The sequence below is a fragment of the Heterodontus francisci genome, chromosome 5 (assembly GCF_036365525.1).
Source record: "Heterodontus francisci isolate sHetFra1 chromosome 5, sHetFra1.hap1, whole genome shotgun sequence".
Taxonomy (NCBI): domain Eukaryota; kingdom Metazoa; phylum Chordata; class Chondrichthyes; order Heterodontiformes; family Heterodontidae; genus Heterodontus; species Heterodontus francisci.
Genome location: NC_090375.1, coordinates 155,896,673 through 155,922,260, shown reverse-complemented (window position 1 = coordinate 155,922,260; position 25,588 = coordinate 155,896,673). Strand labels below are relative to the sequence as shown.

Sequence of the window (25,588 nt, the reverse complement as noted above, 5' to 3'; positions counted from 1 at the left end):
TATGTCGAAAAGTTATTTTAGTCCCAACCTGAACTTCCCCCCCCCCAAAAGCTCTTCACATTTGCCCTTCAACACCTTCCCACCATCCCCACAGCCAATAAAAAGTGTTTTCGAGGCTTGCCCCCCAACCCACACCCTGATATGAGGATAGTGTGGGAAAAGGTCATTGAAGTGGATGATCAGCCATGATCACAGAATGGCAGGCAGGCTCGATGGGCTGAATGGCTTGCTCCTGCTCCTATGTTGCTATGATAAATTCACTCTTCCCCCTCCCGACCTGTGTTTCCCCTCAGAACTCTGAACGGAGTTCTGAAGGCGCGCGAGTTGCGGCTGACGGCCGTAAATTCAGCGTGGGACGGCTGCCGGGACAAGGTAAGTTGATTTGCATGTTATTTTAATTAATTTTAATATTTAAATGAAGGCTCCACTGCCTAGCAGCCGGGATCCACACCGAGGCCTCACCGCCACCGGTAAAATTCGACAGGGCCTTCTCGGCTTCAGGGCTTGGGGCAATCCTTTCCCACAAGTATCTTACAGGCCCCCCTGCCATGACCCCGACATCAAGGGGCTGGTAAAATTCAGCCCATGATCTCAATGCCAAGTTTTAAGTGGACACTCCTAACATGGAAGTTGAAGACATTGGATTAGCCATGGAGAGAGAAAGAAGTATTGGAATAGAGTCAAGATGGGTAATGGCTGTGACTCGCTTCATTGATGATTTCTTGATCTGCTGGGGGCTAAGACAACCCAAAAGGCGATACTGTTCCCCAGCAATGGGAGGAAGAAAACAGTTGGTGAGACAAAGACGACGTGGTTGGTGGTTGCTAAGGATGCCAGCAGCAGGAGCGTGGTGCCATGTTCCCAGATCCATTGTGGAAAGCACTTCAATGGCCTAAGCAGGGCAGGAAAGGTGAGAGCAATGGCACATTGTCCTACATTCTGATGTGCGTATAACCCCAACCTCCTCATGCTGTCTTCGCAAGCCTATTCCAGCACATCATTCTTCACAACAATTTACCTTGCAGGTGCACCCATCTCGCTTTGTTTATGCGCTTAATCACATCCCCATTTATCCGTCCACCACTAACACTCACCCTCATTCCTATGCAATGTCATGCTTCTCCCTCATAGACAACTTCAACAAATGCTCTCCATCCATCCATTCAACACATGCCACTACTACTTACGAACATACAAACACTCGGCCCCTCGAACCTGCTCCGCCATTCAACAAGATCATGGTTGATCTGATTGTAATCTCAATTCCACATTCCCGCCGACCCGATAACCTTTCATCCCCTTGCTTATCAAGAATCCATCTACCTCTGCCTTAAAAATATTCAAAGACTCTGCTTCCACCGTCTTTTGAGGAAGAGAGTTCCAAAGACTCACAACCCTCTGAGAGAAAAAAATTCTCCTCATTGCTGTCTTAAATTTTTAAACAGTGATCCCTAGTTCTAGATTCTCCATCAAAAGGAAACATCCCTTTCCCTATTTTTTTTATTCATTCATGGGATGTGGGCGTCGCTGGCCAGGCCAGCATTTTTTGCCCATCTTTAATTGCCCTTGAGAAGGTGGTGGTGGTGAGCTGCCTTCTTGAACCGCTGCAGTCCATTTGGGGTAGGTATGCCCACAGTGCTGTTAGGAAGGGAGTTCCAGGATTTTGACCCAGGGACAGTGAAGGAACGGCGATATAGTTCCAAGTCAGGATGGTGTGTGACTTGGAGGGGAACTTGCAGGTGGTGGTGTTCCCATGTATTTGCTGCCCTTGTCCTTCTAGTTGGTAGAGGTCGCGGGTTTGGAAGTGCCATCTAAGGAGCCTTGGTGCATTGCTGCAGTGCATCTTGTAGATGGTACACACTGCTGCCACTGTGCATCGGTGGTGGAGGGAGTGAATGTTTGTAGATGGGGTGCCAATCAAGTGGGCTGCTTTGTCCAGGATGGTGTCGAGCTTCTTCAGTGTTGTTGGAGCTGCAACCATCCAGGCAAGTGGATATATCCATACTTTCAAGACCCCTCAGGATCTGTTTGTTTCAATCAAGTCGCCTCTTACTCTTCTAAACTCCAGCAAGATACAAGCGTAGCCTGTCCAACCTTTCCTCAGTAGACAACGCACCCAAAAACCTTCTCTGAACTGCCTCCAACGCATTTACATCCTTCCTTAAGTAAGGAGACCAATACTGTACACAATACTCCAGATGTGGTCTCATCAATTCCCTGTATAACTGAAGCATAACCTCCCTACTTTTGTATTCAATTCTCCTCGCAATAAACGATAACATTCTATTAGCTTTCCTAATTACTTGCTGTACCTGCATATTAACCTTTTGCGATTCATGCACTAGGACACCCAGATCCCTCTGCATCTCAGAGCTCTGCAATCTCTCACCATTTAGATAATATGCTTCTTTTTTATTCTTCCTGCCAAAATGGACAATTTCATATTTTCCCACATTATACTCCATTTGCCAGATCTTTGCCCACTCACTTGTCTATATCCCTTTGTAGCCCCCTTATGTCCTCTTCACAACATACTTTCCTATCTTTGTGTCATCAGCAAATTTAGCAACCATATCTTCAATCCCCTCATCCAAGTCATTTATATAAATTGCAAAAAGTTGAGGCCCCAGCACTGATCCCTGTGGCACACCACTCGTTACATCTTGCCAACCAGAAAATGATTCATTTATGCCTACTCTCTGTTTCCTGTTGGCTAGCCAATCTTCTATCCATGCTAACATGCTACTGCCCAAACCATGAGCTTTCATTTTCTGCAATAACCTTTGATGTGGCACCTTATCAAATGTCTTCTGGAAATCTACTTCCACCAGTTCCCCTTTATCCACAGCACGTTACTTCCTCAAAGGACTCCAATAAATTGGTTAAACATGATTTCCCTTTCACAAAACCATGTTGACTCTGCCTGATTAGCTTGAATTTATCTGAGTGCCCTGCTATAACGTCTTTAATAATAGCTTCTAATATTTTCCCTAAGACGGATGTTAGGCCTATGTCTCCCTCCCTTTTTGAATAAAGGAGTTAGATTGATTATTTTCCAATTTAATGGAACATTCCCAGAATCTAGGGAATTTTGGAAAAATAAAATCAATGCATCAACTACATCACTTGTCACTTCCTTTAAGACCCTAGGATGAAGTCTATCAGGACCCTGGGACTTGTCAGCTTGCAGCTCCAACAATTTGGTCAGTACCACTTGCCGGGTGATTGTAATTTTCTTGACTTCCTCCCTCCCTTCCATTGCCTGATTTACAGCTATTTCTGGGATGTTACTTGTATCCTCTATAGTGAAGACCGTTGAAAATTCATTCATTTGCCATCTCCTTATTTTCCATCATTAATTCCCCAGACTCACTTTCTATAGGACCAACGTTCACTTTTTTAACACTTATTTATTTATTTAGAGATACAGCACTGAAACAGGCCCTTTGGCCCACCAAGTATATGCCGACCATCAACCACCCATTACCTTTTTTTAATATCTATAGAAGCTCTTTCTAATCATTTTTAAAATTCTTGCTAGCATTCTCTCGTACACTAATTTTCCCCTCCGTATTAATCTTTTAGTCATTCTTTGCTTTTTTTAAAATTCTGTCCAATTTTCTGACCTGTCACCCATCTTTGCACAATTATATGCTTTCTCTTTAAGTTTGATACCATCTTTAACTTTTTTAGTTAACCACAGGTGGTGAATCTTCCGTCTGGAATTTTTCTTTCTCGTTGGAATGTATCTGTTCTGTGTATTCTGAAATATCCCCTGAAATGTCTGCCACTGCATCTCTATTTCAGCTATGAAAAGAGACTGGATAGGCTAGGGTTGTTTTCCTTAGAGCGGGGAAGGCTGAGGGGGGATCTGATTGAGGTATACAAAATTATGAGGGACATTGATAGGACAGATAGGAAGAAATTTTTTCCCTTAGCAGAGGGGTCAGTAACTAGCAGGCTTAGATTTAGGGTAAGGGGCAGGAGATTTAGAGGGGATTTGAGGAAAAAATATTTCACCCAGAGGGTGGTTGGAATCTGGAACACACTGCCTGAAGGAGTGGTAGAGGCAGGAACCCTCACAACATTTAAGAAGCATTTAGATGAGCACTTGAAACACCCTAGCATACAAGGCTATGGGCCGTGCTGGAAAATGGGATTAGAATAGATAGGTGCTTGATGGCCAGCACAGACACGTTGGGCCGTAGGGCCTGTTTCTGTGTTGTATAACTCTGTGACCTATCCCTTAACCTAATTTGCCAGTTCACTTTAGCTAACTCTGCTTTCATGCCCTCATAATTGCTCTTATTTTAGTTTAAAATACGAGTCTTAGACTCACTCTTCTCTCCCTCAAACTGAATGTGAAATTCAATCATATTATGATCGCTGCTACCTAGGGGCACCTTCACTATGAGGTCATTAATTAATCCTATCTCATTGCACAATACTGGGTCTAGGAGAGCCTGCTCTCTAGTTGGCTCCAGAATATGCTGTTCTAAGAAACTATACCGAAAACATTCTATGAACTCCTCATCTAGACTACCTATGCCCGTCTGACTTTTCAGTCTATATGTAGATTAAAATCCCTCATGATTATTGCAGTACCATTCTGACAAGCTCCCATTATTTCTTCCGTTATACCCCATCCTACTCTCACTTATAGGTCTCTTCTTTCTCTTCTTACAGAAGAGAGCACAGAAAAGCAGGGAGAGGCAGAGAATCGGAGGGTTCCCACCACAGATGTCAAAACAATCAACTGCAAAGGAGGAGGAGCTGCAGGTAAATGGAGTTTCAGCTGTTGGAGATGGAGACATGGGGACCTCCTAGCTATCTGGTTACTAAATTAAATATCATACAGCCACATGGCACACCAAACTCAGTCATGTTCACCTTATGCCAACAGGGAGTAAAATATGACTGTACCCATAAGGATAACTTCACACATCCTTGTACAGTAGACACTCATGTCTTTTATCTCCCACAGGGCCTTCAGGCATCCAGCAGGAGGTGGTTGTGTTCACTGATGATGACAGCACCTCCTCAGAGGAGGGCAATCCCTCTGAAGATGCACCATTGAGGATTTGTGCAGACCATGCACCAGCTCAGATATTCGTACTTCAATCAGACAAGTTAGAGAGATAGTTCAGTTTTCACCTTGTAGTGGAATCAGGGACTGTCAGAGGGCGTAGGGCCCTCCATGTTCTACTTGGCTGCTGCCAATGCTGTACCTCAGAGGCCATGAAGAGAATACTTATTGAGGAGCAGCGAATGTGCAATGCACTGACAGGTGTTCCAAGCGCCCTGTGCACAATTCCAGAGAGATTGAGGATGCCGCCTCAGGCGTGAGTGGGATGCTGTTGCAGACCAACGATGTCTTCTTCTATGAATATAGTGTCTGGATTTAGTGGAACTGGTGGGGCTCCAGGCGCCGGGCCGAAAAGGTGGTGGGAACCCCGCCTCGGCCTTTTGGAAGCCACCCAGCTCTATTTAATGGTGCCTGGGCAATTAACTACCTGGCACCGGGATCCCCATTCCTTTAAAGACAGGGATGCCGACACCAAGAGCTGCTGGCCAATCAGAGTGCCACTGGGAGTGGTGGCCACTGCCGGCACTACAGGCCCAGCGCTGGAGACCTGGACCTCAGGAAAGTGAGGCAGGGTCGCCAGGGTCAGTCCACCACTCTCCAGTGATGGTGGGGAGGGAGGGTAGGAAATGCTGAGTGCGGAGGGTGGGAGGGGTTTTCAGGGAGGTGGCTTGTTTTCTACAGATTACCCACAGAGGAGGGCCCTCCCAAGCCTGCAGAGAGGCCACTCTTTTTACTGGGTGACCTCCCCACGTGGTGAGACCACCCACGACCGCACCGCACCCCCCCCCCACCCCGGATCCCTATGTCCCCGGCCACTGGCTTAATTCCAGCAGCGTTGGAAAGAGGCCCCTAAGTGACTAAATAGGCCTCTTAAGGGCCTCAATTGGCCTCTGGGTGGGAAGGCCGTCATCGGTCTTCTCCACCCACCCCCCCACCCCACTTAATTGCAGTGCAACAGAAAGGACACAGGCACTCTGCCCCCTGCCCTCCACCACAATTCTATGGGTTGCCCCTCCCCCGCCTCTCTAGGGGGCCATTAAAATCCAGCCCTCTGAATGCACATTCTTAAATAGGATGATACCCGAACCTTGGCCTTTCATCACCCCATCAATCTGCAAACAAAGTGAAGTGTGGCTGGGCCATTAGGAGGATGATGGTGAAAGGGAACATGAGAGTGGGGCACAGCTCAAAGCTAAACAGATTGTGCAAAAAATTGGCAAGATTCAATCAGGGTCCTTTGATCAGTACTGGCATTTAAATTGCTGGAGTGTGCTTAGGTGTCCCGTATGAACAGGCTCTGCTTCTAACTGGTGTTCAGTTCTCGGAGAGGGCGAATCTGTTGGATGAGATGTCTCCTGCCTTGATAAATTCCTGGGGAAACAGTCATTTCCTTCAGCCTTTGTGAACAAATGGAACATTTCATGGTGACAAAAAGATTAGAGTAAGATTTAAAATTAGGAATCAAGCTTGTGGGCTTTTAAATATATTGGTTTATATATTAAGAAGGGTAGGTCTGGAAAATATTAAATCAACAATACTATTTAGAGAGTGTTCTTCCCATTCCAGTTAATCGTACTAGGTCATCACAGAAAGATGATGTTATATCGAAAGAACAGGCAGAGCAATTGCAAAACTTGACGGCTCAGTTGAACTGGTTGGGCACTAAGACTAGACCAGATCCTAGTTTTGGACTTAAGTACTATGAAGAAACAGCCTAAATTGGAGCATGTTTTAAGGCAAATAAAACATGAAATTAAATCTGGAGAAATGCATACTTAAGTTCCCACCCTGGTATATAAACAAAATACAACTCGTATATAAACAAAATACTGCGGATGCTGGAAATCTGGAATAAAACCAGAAAATACTAGAAATACATCTGCTCCCGGATGGACCTGCTGAGTATTTCCAGCATTTTCTGTTTTTATTAAATATTATAACATTAGGGATCCTGGCATTGCATCAACTGGTTGGGCTGTGTGACGTCAGGAAGCATCAATTCAAGGCCTTCCAATGTACACAGGGGATACCCCTGCATCCACCCTTCTCTTCAGAATCACAGAGTTGTTACAGCACATAAGGAGGCCATCTGGCCCATCATGTCTGCACTGGTTCTCCAGAAGAGCAATTTCCTAGTGCCACTACCCCGTCTTCTCCCTTAGCCCTGCACATTCTCCCTTTTCAGATAATAATCCAATTCCCTCTTGAATGCCTTGATTGAACCTGTCTCCAGCACACTCTCTGGCAGTACATTCCAGATCCCAACCACTCACTGTGGGAAAAAGTTTTTCCTCATGTCACTACTGCTTCTTTGGCCGCTAACCTTAAAGCTGTGCCCACTTGCACTCGATCCTTCCACCAATGGAAACAGTTGTTCCCGATCTACTCTGTCCAGACCCCTCATTATTTTGAACACCTCTATCAAATCTCCTCTTAACCTCTTCTCCAAGGAAAACAGTCCTAACTTCTCCAATCTATCCATGTAACTGAAGTTCCTCATCCCTGGAACCATCCTCGTGAATCTTTTCTGCACTGTCTCTAATGCCTTCAAGTTTTTAAGTGTGGCATCCAAAACTGGACACAATACTCCAGCTGAGGTCAAACCAGTGTTCTATACAAGTTTAACATAAGTTCCTTGCTCTTGTACTCTATGCCCCTATTAATAAAGCCCAGGATACTGTATGCATTATTAACTGCTTTCTCTACCTGTTCTGCCACCTTAATGATTTATGGTCCCAGGTCCCTCTGCTCCTGCAGCCCCTTTAGAATTGTGCCCTTTATTTTATATTGTCTCTCTGTGTTCTTCCTACAAAGATGAATCACTTCACACTTCTCTGCATTAAATTTCATTTACCACTTGTCTGCTCATTCCACCAACTTGAGTTCTACACTATCCTCCTCACAGTTCACAATATTTCTAAGGTTCGTATCATCCGCAAATTTTGAAATTGTGCCCTGTACACCAAGGTTTAGGTTATTAATATATATCAGGAACAGCAAGGGTCCCAATACTGACCCTTGGGGAACTCCACTACAAACCTTCATCCAGTCCAACAAAATCCATTAACCATTCCTCTCTGTTTCCTGTCACTCAGCCAATATCCATGTTGCTACCATCTCTTTTATTCCATGAGCTATAACTTTGCTCACAAGTCTGTTGTGCGACTCTATCAAATGCTTCCTGGCAGTCCAGGTACACCACATCAACAGCATTGCTAATGATTTTGGATCATAACCTCTGCCTGCATTTTTTTTTCTTTTCTCAAGTTTCTTTTTCTTGCTGTTTTGTTTCCTCCCCACTCACCACCCCCACCCCCCCCCCCTCACCACCCCCACCCCCCCCCCCCCTCACCCCACCCCCCCACACCACCCCCCCCACCACCCTGTTTCTTTCTTTATCCTTTGAATGTGTGTCCGGACAGTTGCCACCCTGCCATTTACATCTCATCCAGATACATCTTTTGTTTCTTTCCTTGGTTTTGTACCATGAAACCTTTTGTCATTTCATCTCTCCTGCCATCCACCCTACCACAGACCTTCCCTTTTGTTCTTCTTTACCCCCTCCCCCCTTTCACTTGCTGAAAACCTATCATATTTCTAACTTTTCCCAGTTCTGATAAAAGGTCACAGACCTGAAACATTAATTCTGTTTCTCTCTCCCCAGATACTGCCAGACCTGCTGAGTATTTCCAGCACTTTCTGTTTTTGTTTCAGGTTTCCAGCATCTGCAGTATTTTGCTGTTGTATCCCCTTTCTTGTTCTTCAGTTCAATCAATATGGCCTCATTTGATGATCCTTCTACCATATCATCCCCCCTCACAGCTATAGTTGTCTCTTTAATAAATATTGCGACCGCCACCACCCCCCCCCCCCCCACCCCGCCCACCACCCCAAATCCTCTTTTATCCCCCTCCTTATCTCATCTGAAGACATTGTAACCAGGAATGCTGAGCTGCCATTCCGGTCCTTCTTTCAGCCATGCCTCAGTAATAACTATAATATCATACTCCAACGTGTCAATCTGTGCGCTCAGCTCATCTGCCTTATTCCCTAGACTTTTTGCATTGAAGTATATACCATTCACCATTGTCAAACTCTCTTCTTGTCTATTTTGTAGCCTTTGTTTCCTCTGCCTTCCATTTCCAACCTTTCCTTTCCCCCTTCTGAATCTACTCTCAGATTTCCATCCCAATGCCAAGCTCGTTTAAACCTCCGCACCTGCACTCGCAAAACCCTTTGCAAGGATATTTGTCCTGGCCCTGTTGAGGTGCAACACGTCTGGCTTGTACAGGTCACACCTCCCCTAAGAGGCAGTCCCAATGTCTCAGAAATCTAAAGCCCTCCCACCTGCACCATCTCTCTAGCCATGTATTCATCAGCTCTGTCTTTCCATTTCTGTACTCACTAGCATATGGCACTGGAAATAATCTGCAGATTACTGCCTTTGAGGTCCTACTTTTCAATCTCTCTCTTAGCTCCCTAAACACTGCCTTCAGGGCCTCATCCCTCTTTCTGCCGATGTCATTGGTGCCATTATGGACTACGACCTCTGGCTGTTCACCCCCCTCAGAATGTCCTGCAGCTGTTCAGTGACATCCTTGACCCCAGCCCAAGGGAGGCAGCATCACATCCTGGAATCATGTCTGTGGCTGCAGAATTGCCTGTCTGTGCCCCTCATTAATCAATCCCCTACCACTATTGCTCTCCCCCTCTCACCCCCATGCAGCTTAACACACTCTAGTGAAATGCAGAAGTCAGTGGATCAGAGCTGCCTTCTCAATTTTGTCAGTTTTAACCCCCACCTGTTCCCAAATCCACACGCTCCAGTTCATTAAATTCCAGCTCAATAGCTTTGCTTGACTTTTGGAAACACTCACCAAGCCTTGACCTGTCTTCTGCTCTCCACTGTGTGAAAATACAGCTAAAGAATAAGTAATGTCTCAAATGAAAGTGGAATTGACCCTAAGGGAGTTATGTCCGAACTTAACACTTATTGTAATCTTAAACTGTCTAGTGCAACCTGACGGCTGAAGCACATCATTAATTACCTTCAATACATTGATTCTGGTCTTCAAGGTGTTTATTTTATTCCATTTTAAACTAGCCACTACAATGAAGAACTGTAGCACCTATCACATCCTCAGTGGGTCCCAAAGCTCTTCACAGTCAATTAAGTACTTTTGAAATGTCGTCAGTGGTGCAAAAGCAGCAGCCAATGTGTGCAGAGCAAGGTCCCACAAACAGCAGTGGGATACATGAGCAGATAATCTGTTTTAGTGGTGTTGTTTGAGGGATAAATGTTAGCCTGGATACTGGGGGAATTCTGCTGTTCTTCAAAAAACTACAATGGCATCTTTTACGTCCACCTGAACAGGCAGTTTAACATCTTATCCAAAAGGCTTAAACACAAACTCCCTCAGTATGATAATGAAGTGCCAGCTTAGATTACAAGCTCAACTCCTGGAATGGGGTTTGAGTTTTTGCCCTTCTGTTGTTGCAGAGGTTAAAAGTGCTACCAGTGAGTGAAGCTGACACTAGGGGCTGGATTTTATTCCAGTGACGGAGGTCCTGGCAGCAGGCCTGAAAGTGGGGGAGACCCGCCATGGCCCTCCGTCGGACCTCCAGACAATTAACTGCCTGCATAATAAAAGCAAAATACTGCAGATGCCGGAAATCTGAAATAAAAACAAGAAATGCTGGAAATACTCAACAGGCCTGGCAGCATCTGTGGCGAGAGAAGCAGAGTTAACGTTTCAGGTCAGTGACCCTTCATCAGACTGCCTGCATTGGGGAAGCCATCCTTGTAAGGAACGAGCTCCTGCCACCTGCCGGCCAATCGGAAAGATGGCAGCGCTGCAGTACTGGCAGTGCCACTGGGAGCGGTGGCCACTGCTGGTACTGCAGGAGGCCCTGCAGAGGCAAAGAGTGATGAAGACCCTGGGGCAGATGAGTGAGGTTAGGGTCACCATGCCATTATGGTAGACCCAGTGATGCGGTGGGGGAGGGGTGGGGGGTGTGGGTGGTGAGTGGGCTGTCTCCTCAGGGGGGTGGCCATCATCAACCGGGGTGCCCTCCGGGGGCCCTAGATTGCTCACAATGGAGAGACCACACCCCGTCAAGAGGCTGCTAGGTGTTACCAGGTCAGCGTCTCCCCACAGCGGCAGGTCCCTCTGCCTTCCATTAAATTAGCCTGGGGTGGGAAGGCCGTCCTCAGCCTTCCCCACCCCAAACTAAATTGGAAGGGGTCGGGAAGGCAATGAGCACTCTACTCCCGCCTTCCCACACAAATTTATGGCCCCTGGCCTCTGTTATTGTCCCTTGGGGGCCCATAAAAGTCATCTCTCCATCCAATTAATTAGCTGCAATTGGGAAACTGGTGGAATGGGGCGGACTGGCATGAACCTGCATCCTGGCAACCTGTGACATATAAAGTTACTCAGGGTCCTGGAGTTTTCTGACCAAATCCCAGCCACACATCTGCAAAGGTAGGGTTTTCTCTAAGCTGGGAATCGCATTATACAAATTGATTTGCTTCTACCAACTTAAGGCCATGGTGATTGCCAAACCTACAGGATATGCCACTCTCTTAAAAACACAAAGGGGAAGGAAACAGAACCTTCCCCCTCAGTAATTAGGTGTGAAAAGCAGGGTTTTCATATATTTGGATGATAACTAAAATCTTAATATATGATTGGTCATCAAATGTGCAAAGTAGTTTTTGCCATTCCCTGCTAAGTAATAGCAGCAGGAACAGCTTTCAATGAGTGACCTCATTGCTAGACAGAATGAACTACTGATCAGTATTGGCAGAAAATACAGGCAGTCTAAATAAAACATGCAGAGAAAACTCTCATTTTTAAAAATGACAGTGTAATCCTGTCATCCAACACATTGGGCCATCAGCTGCTCCACTGCCTGTATGTACCAAACTAGGGCCAGCATTAAAGTGCTGTCTTTAAAGGGTACAGTGGCCCTGTCGTTGTGGTACTGAATTGGCAGCCTAGAAGTCAGAAATTTATATTTCACCATAGTAAAATGATAAATTGAATACAATAAATCTGGTCATTTGTGGGTTGGCACCAGAGAAAATGGCCATGGAAACCATTGGATTCTTGCCAAAACCCAAGTGGCTGAGGACCTGTTACCCCTACCTGGTCTGGACTACAAGTGACTGCAGTCCCGTGTGATATGATTGATTTGTAATGCCTGCAGGGAAACTAGGGATGGTCCCTTGCCAGTGTTGCCCACATGCCAATAACAAATGTAAAAAAAGTTGTCAGTCAACTTTTACGCTGATGTTTGCATGCTACACAAATGATGTATGCAAGGAAAAAAAATCTAATTATCAAATATGATGTACTCTTAATGACCTCAGGACATCTAGCAATGAGCAATAAATGCTGCCTTGAACCATCACAACTGTCGAAGGGTATATTTTCCCAGTTAGCAGCTCCGAAAAAGAGTTCTTACAAGATATTACTGCAGGCTTTTCTAGGAACTCAGCCTGCTCATAAACACCCTGAAAGGCAATGAAGCCCCCCTTTCACAGGAGGTTAATCCAAGTGCACACAACTGAGTGTAAATCAGGGCCTCACAGGTAAAAGGTGTTGATAGTTGATTCAGACTTTACACCCTGTACCCTGAAGAGTGTTAGGATCCAGCACCAAACCTTTTCATTAAAGGTTGAATTAAGAAGCTTCAGCCATTCATTACATTAATTTCAGTCTTTTGATAAATGCCTGTGATTAACAAACATATTTGCAATATGTTGTTTCTGATATTTCTGCAAGGAATAATCTTTGACATGTAATTATGAAAAAAAACCTTTGATGATAAAAGTTGCAGAGCTGATGATGGGATCATTAAGTCTCCTATGTGAGAGGTTGGTTCTTAAGTTCCCCTTCCGATTATACTATTTCATACTTCATTTTATACTTCATTTAAATGCATTGTGTGTGTTCAATCCTGCAACAGTTTGCTTTTTTGACCAATTTGGGTTCCTGTAACTGTAGATTTTACATGACTCTAACAATGCTTCCAAAATCATCTCAGGAGACTTTGGTGAATGTCTCATCTTTTTTTAAACAACCCTGTGTGATTATCAAATGAGCAGGGATAATGCAGTGCCCTATCTGGTAATGGAATGATTGTGTGTGTGTGTTTGAGAGAGAGTTTATCAGCTCATGAACATTTTATAAAGGGGCTAAAGGCTGGGAGAATCCGCCACAACGACTGATACCAGCAGAAGCAGCATATACTCAGAGCACTGATCGAACCATTAAATTACCCCCATCACATACGGTCCACAGCTCAGGGAATGGTCCCTTCCCCTGCTTGAAAATATTTTAAGTTAAATTAACACCCACCTCTACCTCCACAGTTACAGGGTACGACAGGCCACAAGTAATTAGCACAGTCGTTGCGTTAAAAAAAATACCTGCAGATTTTTCCGGGTTTACACCGTGCAGGAGCAATAGAGACATGCACCAGAATTGTTTCACACTGTGCCGTTGTGCACGCTCATGATGGGACATTGCATCACACCGTCATAATTCAGGAAGGAAAACAAGTTCTAAAAAAGGAGGAAAGCGAGACTAACCTCGACCCAGATCCAACTCTGTACATCTCTTCTCAGGGTTACTGTGAATTCGACATTTATACACAGCTCCCGGGGACAGCACAGACGAGCTATAGGTGGAGTTAGCCTGGGGGGCCCCGACCAGCACCCTGCAGAAATTACATCACATTACAAGAGAGAGAAAATCTGTCTATAAAAAGCATTTGTACATCCAAATATTGCAAAACACAGGTAAAAGATTTCAGCAGTCCCTGCTCCCCATTGTCAAGAGAGTAAATTCACACTGGAATATACTGGAGGAAACATCATAAAGTGTTGGAGGCTGAGTGATTCAGCCCTTTTTTTGGCTGAAATCAGTGAGATTGCTATACCGAAGAAGCAGTCAGTTTACTAATCCAACGCTAGCACTCATCCCGAGCCAGCATTCGTTTTACCTTCAGAATGACATTATCAGTCAAAGATCTCAGCTACATCTCTTCATTAAAATGCAAGGAAATTACATTTACACAGACTGGAATTTCCTCCAATTAATACTGTTACAGGCGAGGGCGAGAGAAAGGGGCTGCCCAACAGAGAGTTTCAGACGCAGAAAATGCAATGCTGTCTGCCAACTTGCTGACACTTCTTGTCCTACTCACCACCGTGTGTTGTCGTGAAAATGCTCCAGTACAGAATATCCAAAAAAAGTTCCACTGGTTCCCCGAAACACGACTGGATGATCCAGGTCAATGTTGTACGAATGCACCAAACCAAACCAAATTAAAGCCACACAGAGTTTCAACAACTTCATATCCTCGGCAAGCAGCCCATCCATTCCCCACTTCACCAGAAGCAAGAAGAAAAGTTCCTTCAGGGGTCTCTAAGCGAATAAAAGTAAATTCTCTGACGTAATGGAATTAAATCCTGAAGGTGATTTGGTTAGTTGGCAATGCGGCTGGTCTCCGATCAGAGGTTCTGATCAACACCCACATACAAGCCGCTGAGGACAGGGTTTCTACCCTCTGATCATCTGACTGGCTGGGAGTGGGCTGAGGAGCAGTGAATCGAAACAGAGAGCAAAGGCGCCACACACCGGCGATGCGAAGTTTTCTATTTCTCCACCGTGTGTTGCACATTACAGCATTTAACGCGTTGCTTTCATAATCCTGATTCAAACTACAACAAATGATTTTTTAAAAAGCTGTTGAAGATACCAGCTGTAAGATTCCCAGTCAATCTTCATAAAAGCTGGGTGCCATTTGTTTAAAACATGTCGAAATATAAAGTATTTGCATTTATTTCGTCCACCACAGCAAAGAATCGCTTTTTAACTAGCATTACGGTTGTTACTGACAAACAGCACAAGCAATCTCTAATAGAAACCAAATGAGATGAATGACCAGGTAGTCTGTTTACAGTGGTTTTGGTTAAGGGGTGAATGTTGGCCAGGGCACCAGGAGAATTTCCCTGCCCTTCTTCAAATCGTGCCATCGGATCTTTAATATCCATATTAAATGAGAAATGAGGCTTCAGTTTAATGTCTCAACTGAAGGCAGCACTTCCAGCAATGCAATACTCCTTCAGTAATGAAATGAATAGATAGATTCTTACCTAAAGTTTCCTTCAAGTTGATGATTTACTACTGTACTACTGCTAACATGGTACTACTAATTTTATTCATCTTAACCTTGTCTTCTTATCAATAATTTTAAAACAGAATATTAAAAATATTGGTGAAAGAGTGAATCTTACAAAGATCAAGAAGGTTGGTTGTTGCTGAATCATTTATTTAGTGCGCACTTGGGAAATTGTTTATTTTCTGCTTATCTTTGAGCAGTTCTACTGTTTTCGCGTCTCCAAATAAGCACTCACAGAGCTCAGATGTAACAAATCACTGCCCTTTAGGTGTTTATGTTTATTGATACAGCACTGAAACAGGCCCTTCGGCCCACCGAGTCTGTGCCGTCCATCAACCACCCATTTATACTAATCCTACACTAATCCCATACTCCTACCACATCCCTGTCCTAATACCTGTCCTAATATTTCCCTACCACCTACCTATACTAGGGGCAATTTATAATGGCCAATTTACCTACCCATTGTATTGGATATACAATGGATTCAATGCCACTGTACCACTGGGACTGATTTCAAATCCAACCCAGACTGATTTCACTCTCTTCTGTCTGTTGACTCTGAGAGTGCAATGTGTACTAAGTTTGAGCAGTCCCAACCCAGTTTCTAGGAGGTAGAAGGCCACAGGACAAACTGCCAGGGACTGTTTGAATTCTTGTATCTGAGTTATGCTATTGGTGTTCATGTGTGGAGGCATTTAAGATTACAAAGGCACAGCTTGCTTATTACTCTGTCCTTTAAAAGGGTCAATTTTGAATCATATGCATTTGAATCTGGTAGGAATCAACTGAAGATGATTTTAAAATCAGAATCAGTCTAATTCGGATTAATTTATGATTGATTATGGAACAGGCCATTGGAATTGCCATCCATTTTCTGGAGCTGTCAACTTGGCCCAGTGATCGCATTCTCACCTCTGAATCAGAAGTCTGTTGCTTCAAGTTCCACTCAAGACAAGAGCATGTAGTCTAGGCTGACACTTCAGTACAGTACTAAGGGAGTGCTGGAGGTGCTGTCTTTCAGATGAGATGTTAAACCAAGACTCTTTCTTTGGAATCAAAAGATCCCATGGTGCTATTGGAAGAAAACCTGGTTAATATTCATTCTTCACCCAACACCAGTTAGCTGCTGTGTTCACCTACATACCAACAGTAACTATACTGCTTCATATTAATGTAAGTTCTTTCTCTAAGTGCAATGGACACCTTTAGCAGCATGCATGAATCTTGTGCAGCATCATGCCTTATGATAGTTCTGCTTCACAAGCAGACAGAACAGAATGATTATCATGGAGGTAGTTTGACCAGCGTACTTCTTTAGATATGTTCTCTGTTGGTGCCTGTCAGGTTGTGTGAAGCAAAATTGACTTCTGGAACAGTAAGTTGGCTGAATTTCCTGTTGGTTGGGTAGTATCTATCTACCTTCCTGTCAGATACATTCATTTTCCTTCCTGATGGTCAGGGAGGGGTGTGCTTAAGTCTTCCTGCTTTAATCAAGGAAAGCTCTTTCTCAGCCAGCTCTGTGAATGTATATTTTTAATTGGTTTTAGAAAATTTAAGCTTTGGGAGGAGGCTAGCTGCCCGAATCTGAACTCTATATTAATGTGAAGGTTGATTTTTCAGTGCCACATTTTGCACTGGATATTAGAGCATTATGGAGATGTTCAATTACTTGTTGGAGAAACTGTGCTTTTTTGCAAAAATTTGTCTTCTGTACACAAAGAATTTTAATAACAATGCCCACAACTGTTGTGCTATCTCATATATTGGTGTTTCAGTTATACTGATGGTACACTCCTTGTGGTCCTTACCTCCATGGATCCATCACCAGAATTGTTTTTATATTCTGAACCATTAGACTGGAGGCATTTTGTTTTTGGTAAAGTATCCACCTATCATGATCTTTGTTTATTTTTGAAGAACTTAAGATCATTTTGAACTGTTGTTTCAACATCTTCATGGAGACAAATATGAAAATGAAAATTGGGCAGGTTCAGCCAAATTACCATCCAAGTAGTGAAGAAAGGAAAAAGAAAGATTTGCATTTATATAGCAACCTCAGGACATCCCAAAGCACTTTACAGCCAATAAAGTACTTCTGAAGTACAGTCATTGTTGTAATGTAGGAAACATGGCAGCCAATTTGCACACAGCAAGCTCCCACAAAAATCAATGAGATAATGATCAGATAATCTGTTTTTGTGATGTTGGCTGAGAGATAAATATTGGCCAAGACACCAGGGGGAGGGTCCCTGCTCGTCTTCAAAACAGTGTTTTGGGAACTCTTGTGTCCACCTGAGAGGGCCAATGGGGCCTCAGTTTAACATTGCATCCAAAAGGTGACGCCGCTGACAGTGCAGTACTTCCTCAGCGATGCATTAGAATATCAGATTTTTGTGCTCAGGTCTCTGGAATGAAACGTGAGCACACAGCCTTTTGCCTAGAGGTGAGGGTGCTACCCCTGAGCCACAGCAAACACTTCAAGGTTACAATAAAATACAAGTTCCCCCAGGGAAACTAAATTAGGTAGCTCCAGTTGAAGAACTGATACTGGCACATGTATGATGGGCTGAATAGCCTCCCTCTGTCGTGCAATTTCTATAAAGAATGTTACTTAACATTTAGGGGCCCAGTATCTGCAAAGTTCCAAAACTATTGAAATCTGTCCAGGACACAATCTAGCAAATAAACTAAATTAGTGCAACTACAAAGGAAACAGTCATTGATGGAAATTTGAAATGTCAGAGATATAATGGGGGCTCCTAAACCATGATCATGTCAGTTCTGATGAAGGATCCCATCCAAAATGTTAACCAGCCTTTCCGCTTTCAGATGCTGTGCATGTCCACCATTTTATTGAAGTAAATAGGCACCTGGTAACATAGAATACTTTTTCTCATTTGCTGAACAATGTTCTCTGCCAGTCTACAAAATTAATTCCACTTTTCTACATTGTCCCTTTAACACCCTTGGTGTAACTTTGTGCCCAAATCACGCCTTCTGTCAGGCTTTTGTGACCTGTGGATTTTCATGACCACCTATAGAGTTTGTTTTAGTCTGGTGTTATTGAGATAGTAAAAAGGTTTCCAACTGTATTTTTGGAGTGCCAAATCTTAATTCCTAGCTTTATAGCATTTTCAGTAAAACACATACTTGGTACTGTTCCCTAAAGACCCTGGACATGTTTTCAATGTTGGCACAGAAACAGATGAAGCTGGGCCTCCCCACCCCGCCAGTGTTTGAGTAATACAAAATGGGAAGCTGGTTTGGGAGGGAGAGGGGCAGTGGGTAACACTCTGCACCTGGGACTCTTGATTCCTTTTTGGCCTGTACAACCAAAGCAAATGAACTTGTTGAAAACAACAGCACCTCAGACCTAGTATATTTGTTTAACAGAAAGCCTGCAAAATCTACTCTATTTATATAAAGTAATGCATGAGCTCTCACCCCTGCTGAGTAAATACGTTTTCTAATCTAACATTAGGTTATCTGAAGAAAATGTAAATGTTTTATGCAACTAAGTGCAAAAATTCAATTTGCCTACTGGAGGAGTTTTGTTTCCATTGTTTTAGTAGTAGTAATTTTCATCCTTCGTACTTGAAGATGACCATGACATCAATTAGAATTCAATAAGATTTAGGTGTAGTGTGTTTGAAGATGACTAATCAGTCCAATTTGAGCATGAAAAGACCTGTTGCATGTTGGACACATATGTATTGTTGGTGTGGAAGAGGTGCTTGGGGCTCCGGACTTGTGAAGCTCACGTTTCCTGTTGGCCAATGTGAAGCTGTTCTGTTCATGGGAGGTGGTGCCTTTGTCGATGAGACTGCCCCAATTATAGAGTGATCTTGTGCAAGGTTCTCCCATGTCTCTGGGGCTGTGTTGAAACTCTTCAGTGAGACCTTCAGGGTGTCCTTGAAACCCTTTCCAAGGCCTCCATGTGAATGTTTCCCTTCAATTAGCTTGCCATAGAAGAGCTTTTTTGGCAAGCGCTCATCAGGCATTTTGGCAACAAGTCCTGCCCACCTTATCTGAGCTCTCCAGCAGAATGTGGATGGTAGACATTGTCGGTCAGGGAGAGAATCTCAATATTAGGAACCTTGTCTGGCCATCTGATCTTGAGTAGGCTCTACAAGCAAGTCATGTGAAAGTGGTGTAGCTTGTTCGCGTGCCTGGAGTAAACTGTCCACATCTCACAAGAATACAAGAGCGTGGGAAAGACAACTGTTCTATATACCTTCACTTTTGTTGAATGACTATTTCCTCTTCACTACCAGACAGTTTTTCGTAGCTTGCCAAAAGCAATGATGTCCTTCGCTATTCTGGTGTTGACTGTGTTGTCAATGTGAACTGCTCAGGAAAGGCTGCTGCCGAGGTTGGTAAATTTGTTGATTGCTTCAAGCCTTTAACCATTGACTGTAATAGCTGGCTTCACATACTGCTTTTGTAAGGCAGGTTGGGCCATGACTTCAGTTTTGTTGGCGCTGATGGTGAGACCGAAGGTATCACATTAAGATGAGAAGCAGTCCATACGATATTGCATTTCTTGTTCTGAACAGGCATTTAATGCAGTCATCAGTGAAAAGAAAGTCACGACCCACAGATTCTTGCACTTTAGTTTTGGTTTGTAGTCTACTCAAATCGAAGACTTTGTCGTCTGTGCGAGATTTAATGTGGATATCACTTTTGCTAACACAGAATGCTTCAGAAAGCATGGCACAGAACATCATACTGAACAGGGTAGGAACCAACACACAGCTTTGCTTCACTCCATTTGTGACTGGGAAGGGGTCAGAAGGCTGTCCACACAAGCAAGCATGCCGTTGTGGAATTGTCGTACCATAATAACTAACTGTGTCAAAGGTTTTAGTCAGATCAACAAACGTTGAGTACAAGTTGCAGTTCTGCTCTTGGCATTTCTCCTGGAGTTGACATGCAGCAAACACCGCGTCAACTGTACCGTGACCTTTTCTGAAACCGCATTGACTCTCTGGTAGAAGGTCCTGTGCGAGATGCCATCTCAAGCAGTTTAGCAGCTCCCTTGCAAGTATTTTCACAGCAACACACAGCGGGGATGGTTGTCACAAGCTCAACAATTTCCCTTCCTTTTATAAAGGTGGATAATTAATGCATCTTAGAATTCCTGAGGAATGGCGTTATCTAGAATAGTTTGGTGAGTTTGTCAGCGAGTATTCTGCCTCTTGTCTTGTATATTTCGCCTGGTATTGTATCTGACCCGGGTGCCTTGCTACTCAACAAGAGACACTTTGCTTTCATGATCTCAGCTTTGTTGAGGGTGTCAGCAAGTGACATGTTGGGCTGGATTTCATGGGCCTCCCTGATACAATACGGAGGGACAGGTGGGGGACACAGAGAATCATGATGGGTGGCGGAGGTGGAGGGCCCATTGCCTCCCTGTCACCAAGCGATCTTACCGGGGCAGGATAGGCCGATGATGGCCTTCCTGCCCAGAGGCCAAGTGAGGCCCTTAAATGGCCTAGTAATTGCCATGTAAGGGCCTCTTCCTGCCTCCACTGGGATTTTACCAGCGGCGGGGGATCTCCACCACACAGGAAGGGCACATTGTAAAATGAGGCACCCTCCCTGTGGGCTTGGGGGGTGGGGGCGCCCTCCTCTGTGGGAAATCTGTGGTCCACGGAGGACCCCCGCCGGGAACTACCTCACCCCCCCCCCCCCAGGACCCTCCTCCTCCGGACTGCATGACCACCCCCTTGCCCCGGCCCTCCGGACTGGCCCCAGCGACCTCGTCTCACCTACTGTAGGTCTGGGGTTCCAGCACTGGGCCTGGGTCCAAGGCCTCTCCTGTACCGGCAGTGGCCACTGTTCCCGGTGGCATTGCCAATACTAGTGAGCTGCCAGCCCTCTGATTGACCAGCAGCTCAAGGATGCAGGATCCCAATCTTTAAAGGGTCGGAGATCCCAGCTAGTGAAACCTTGATGGAAAAAGACTAGAGGATCGCTCCAGGGGGAGGGTGGGGGCAGGAAAAAGCCTGGCACCAGGAGCCTCGCCTCCTACACAAAATCCAGCCCGTTGACTTCAGGCAATTGCCTCATCGTTGATTGTTGAGGGCCTATTCAGAGCATTATTAATATGTTCTGCTCATCTCTCCAGGACTTTGGTCTTAGGAAGATAGGAAATAGGAGCAGGAGTAGGCCATTGGGCCCCTGGAGTCAACTCTGCCATTCAACTAGATCATGGCCGATCTTCTACCTCAACGCCATTTTCCCATACTATCCCCATAATCCCTTGTTATCTTTAATATCTAGAAATCTATCAAGCCTCCATAGCCCGCTGGGGCAGAGAATTACACAGATTCACCACCCTCTGAGTGAAGAAATTCCTCCTCATCTCAGTCCTAATTCTGAGGCTGTGTCCCCTGGGGAAATATCTTTCCTGCATCAACCTTATCGAGCCCTGTAAGAATTTAGTATGCTTTAATGAGATCACCTCTCATTCTTCTTGTCTGCAATAATGTGGTTCCATCGCCACTGAGAAGAGGAGAATTTCTGGAATCCTGTGCACTGTAGATTGTCTTCAGAGCATCATCGAAGCATTTAGTATCATTTCTGTCTGCATACCATTGTATTTCCTCTGCTTTTTTGCTTAGCCAGTGATCCTGCATCTCTCTAAACATCGATCGGATGATTTTATGGATGTTGTTGAAGGCGGCTTCCTTTGAAGCAGATGAATGGTTGTTTTGGTAGGCTCTAAGGAGATGGTGTTTCTCATCAACAGAGTCTGAATCTCCTCATTGTTTTCATCAAACCAGTCCTGGTGCTTACGGGTGGTGGGTCCAAGGGCAGTAGAGTGCACCAGGTCTCTGAAGGCTATCCAGTCATTCCCCATGCCGTGAGAGACAAATTTAAGACCATCTAGCTGGCAGTCCAAACCTTCTGAGAGGTTTTGCCTCACAGTATCCATTTTGAGTCTTGAGATGTTGAGTCTCTTATTGACATTTTTCACCTGGGGGCATCTCTTGGTCTGAATATGGATGTTGAGCTTTGAAACAACGAGTTTGTGGTCAGTACAACATTCTGCTCCATACAAGGCTTTAGTCACTCTGACATCCTTCCAACAATAATGTGGTCAATTAGATGCCAGTGCTTAAAAAGGGGCATCCAGGATGTTTTGTTTTGGTTTGGCAGACGGAATATAGTGGCAATGAGGAGGTCATGCTCTGCCCACGTCTTCAGCAGAAAAGGCTGTTCCTGTTGCAGTTAACAACTCCGTTTCTCCCTATAACTCTCGCCCAGATTTGATGGTCTGTGCCATCTCTGGTGTTGAAAGCACCAAGGATGATGAGATTGTCTGATCTTGGCACTGAACAATCAAAGATTTGAGCTCTTCATAAAATTTATCTTTCATCTCTGCAGGATTTGTCATCATGGATGCATAAGTACTGACAGTAATGGTATGATTTTTCCCTGTGAGGGAATGTTGCAATGTCATGAGTCAGTTGTTTGTGCCTTTTGGGAGGCTGGCAAGTTTCGGGACTAGGTTAGACTTGATAGCAAACCTTACGCCTGCTTCACAACGCTCTTCGCTACTGCAACCATTCCAAAAGAAGGTGTATCCAGCTTCTGTAATTTGCCCTTCATCAACTAGACGAGTCTCATATAATGTTGCTATGTGGATATTGAATCTAGTAGGTTCTCTCCCAACCAGGGCTGTTCGTCTCTCTGGTCTGTCTGCTGTGGCATAGTACATGAATGTTCACACGTCCCATGCACTGATGGTAGCGGTGTTACCTTTGTCTTCTTTGCACTTGATGTTTGACCACTGTAGGAGATCCCAGTCAGTCGCAGTAAATTGGTCAAGGGAGGTGATGCCACTACCAGTCGCATCTTCCCCTCCCTTCCCCTGTCAGCATTCCGAAGGGATCGTTCCCTCCTCGACACCCTGGTCCACTCCTCCATTACCCCCACCACCTCGTCCCCATCCCAGGGCACCTTCCCCTGCAATCGCAGGAGGTGTAATACCTGCCCATTTACCTCCTCTCTCCTCACTATCCCAGGCCCCAAACACTCCTTTCAGGTGAAGCAGCGATTTACTTGTACTTCTTTCAATGTAGTATACTGTATTCGCTGCTCACAATGTGGTCTCCTCTCCATTGGGGAGACTAAGCGCAGACTAGGTGACCGCTTTGCGGAACATCTCCGCTCAGTCCGCAAGCAGGACCCTGAGCTTCCGGTTGCTTGCCATTTCAACACTCCCCCCTGCTCTCATGCTCACATCTCTGTCCTGGGATTGCTGCAGTGTTCCAGTGAACATCAACGCAAGCTCGAGGAACAGCATCTCATCTACCGATGAGGCACACTACAGCCTGCCGGACTGAACATTGAGTTCAATAATTTCAGAGCATGACAGCCCCCCATTTTACTTTCATTTTTAGTTATTTTTTCTTCCTTTTTTTTTACGTTCTTTTTTACAATCCTTTTTTTGCATTTATTTCATTTCATCTTAGTTTGTTCAGTTTGCTTATCCACTGTTTTTTTTCAGGTTTGCACTTGCTGCTGTTCAATATTCAGTGTATTTACACCTAATCTGTACTAATGCTTTGTCTTTCAACACACCATTAACATATTGTTTGCCTTTGCTCCGTGACCGTTTGGTCAGCTATGTGGCCTGGTCCAATCTAGACCTCCTTTGTTATCTCTTGCCCCACCCCCACCTCACTTGCTTATAACCTGTGACTTTTCTAATATTTGTCAGTTCCGATGAAGGGTCACTGACCCGAAACGTTAACTCTGCTTCTCTTTCCACAGATGCTGCCAGACCTGCTGAGTGATTCCAGCATTTCTTGTTTTTATTTCAGATTTCCAGCATCCGCAGTATTTTGCTTTTATTTTAATGTTTAAGGCACCTTTTCTAGCCCTTTCCCCATGCCATGGAGGTGAGTAGTGCAATCTTGAAGAGGGTTGTTCAGTTGCTCAGGGGGCTGTCAAAGTGCACCAGCACTTCAATCCAGTGAAAGACGACACTCTGGCCTGAGTTGCCTGTTTGCAGGGTTACGGCTACAGCTTCCAGTGTATCCTCACCTGCTGCTTCGTTGCTCCCTCAACATTGCAGGATTTGAATTAGTGAATGATGTGACTACATTAATCTCACTCTCTCATCCAGGCACATTTGAATCCAGTGGCAAGACAAAGTCGAGACGGCTGGAGATGATTCAGGATGCAGTGGATGACCTTGGTACCTTGAGTTCCTGACTGCACTCTTAGCGTTCTACAATGCTTTGCTTAGTCTCCCTCATGGCCATTGAATTCACATTAACTCTTCCGCCCACTCTGCCAAGTAAGACTTGCATGCAAGGATAGGCAAATTCTAAATGACCAATGGGAAGACACATCGGCTATCTTCACCTGGTTTTGCCCATCTGTCGAGACGGTTTGCGAGGGTGTGGCCGCTGTCTCATACAGACAACTACTTGGAGCCACAGATGAGAGCTGGATGCCGGTAAGGACCAACGAAAGATGAACCACTCCGAAAAATGCAACAAGATTCCCCCTTTTCCGAGGTACTACCCCTCCCAGACTACCCCATTGTTTTAAGGACATGTAACAAGGCAAAGGTTCATATACCACAAGTGGATAAATGTTGTGAGACTCCTGGTGTGACGCTTCCATCAACTGGAGCATGAATCGGAGAATTGGTCACTCCCAATATTCCTGCGAGTAAAATTACTACACATCAGACACTCTGACCTCCAAAAAGCTCTTGATAGTAGCTCAATTGAAAATTTCAAACCTGAGAGTGATAAATTTTTGTTAGGCAAGGATATTATTGATTACAAAACCAAGGAAGGTAGTTGCAGTTAAGATACATATCAGCCACGATCTAATTGAATGTGCTCGAGGGGCTGAATGGCCTATTCCTGTTCCTACGCTCCTGTGTTCCATTTCCAGTCTCTGCTCTGTGTTCCCATCAAGTGACATTTTCACTAACAGCCTATTCTCATAGAATATGCCCTGCAGTATAAAAGATTTAGCAGCAACACAGCAATTACTTGTAAGGCTCCTTGAAGTGTTTCCTCAATGATTACAATGTAATCAATGCAAATAATAAATAAGTTTCATGCAGTATAAAAAAGAATTGTCATTTATATGGCACTCGTCATGTCCTTGGGAGATCCCAAAGCATTTCACGGCCAAATAATTACTTTTGAAGAGCAGTTGTTGTTGTTATGTAGGTAATGACTGCAAGCAGTTTGTGCACAGCAAGATCCCATAAACACAAAATGTGATGGGTGACCAGTTGATCTGTTTCTTTGTGGTGTTGATTCACGG

At 44.6% G+C, this 25,588-nt stretch overlaps 1 protein-coding gene across 1 annotated transcript in view; it reads right to left on the bottom strand.

The window, feature by feature from the left end:
• Nucleotides 1-14,676, bottom strand: part of itga9 (integrin, alpha 9) — a 550,508-nt gene extending 535,832 nt beyond the window's left edge. The window contains exons 1-2 of the mRNA XM_068032283.1: nucleotides 14,303-14,676; nucleotides 13,686-13,813 (exon numbers count right to left, since the gene is read on the bottom strand). Of these exons, the coding sequence (XP_067888384.1) occupies nucleotides 13,686-13,813; nucleotides 14,303-14,478 (304 nt within the window). The 5' untranslated portion in view covers nucleotides 14,479-14,676. The remainder of the gene's footprint in view (nucleotides 1-13,685; nucleotides 13,814-14,302) is intronic.
• Between the last annotated feature and the right edge of the window lie 10,912 nt (nucleotides 14,677-25,588).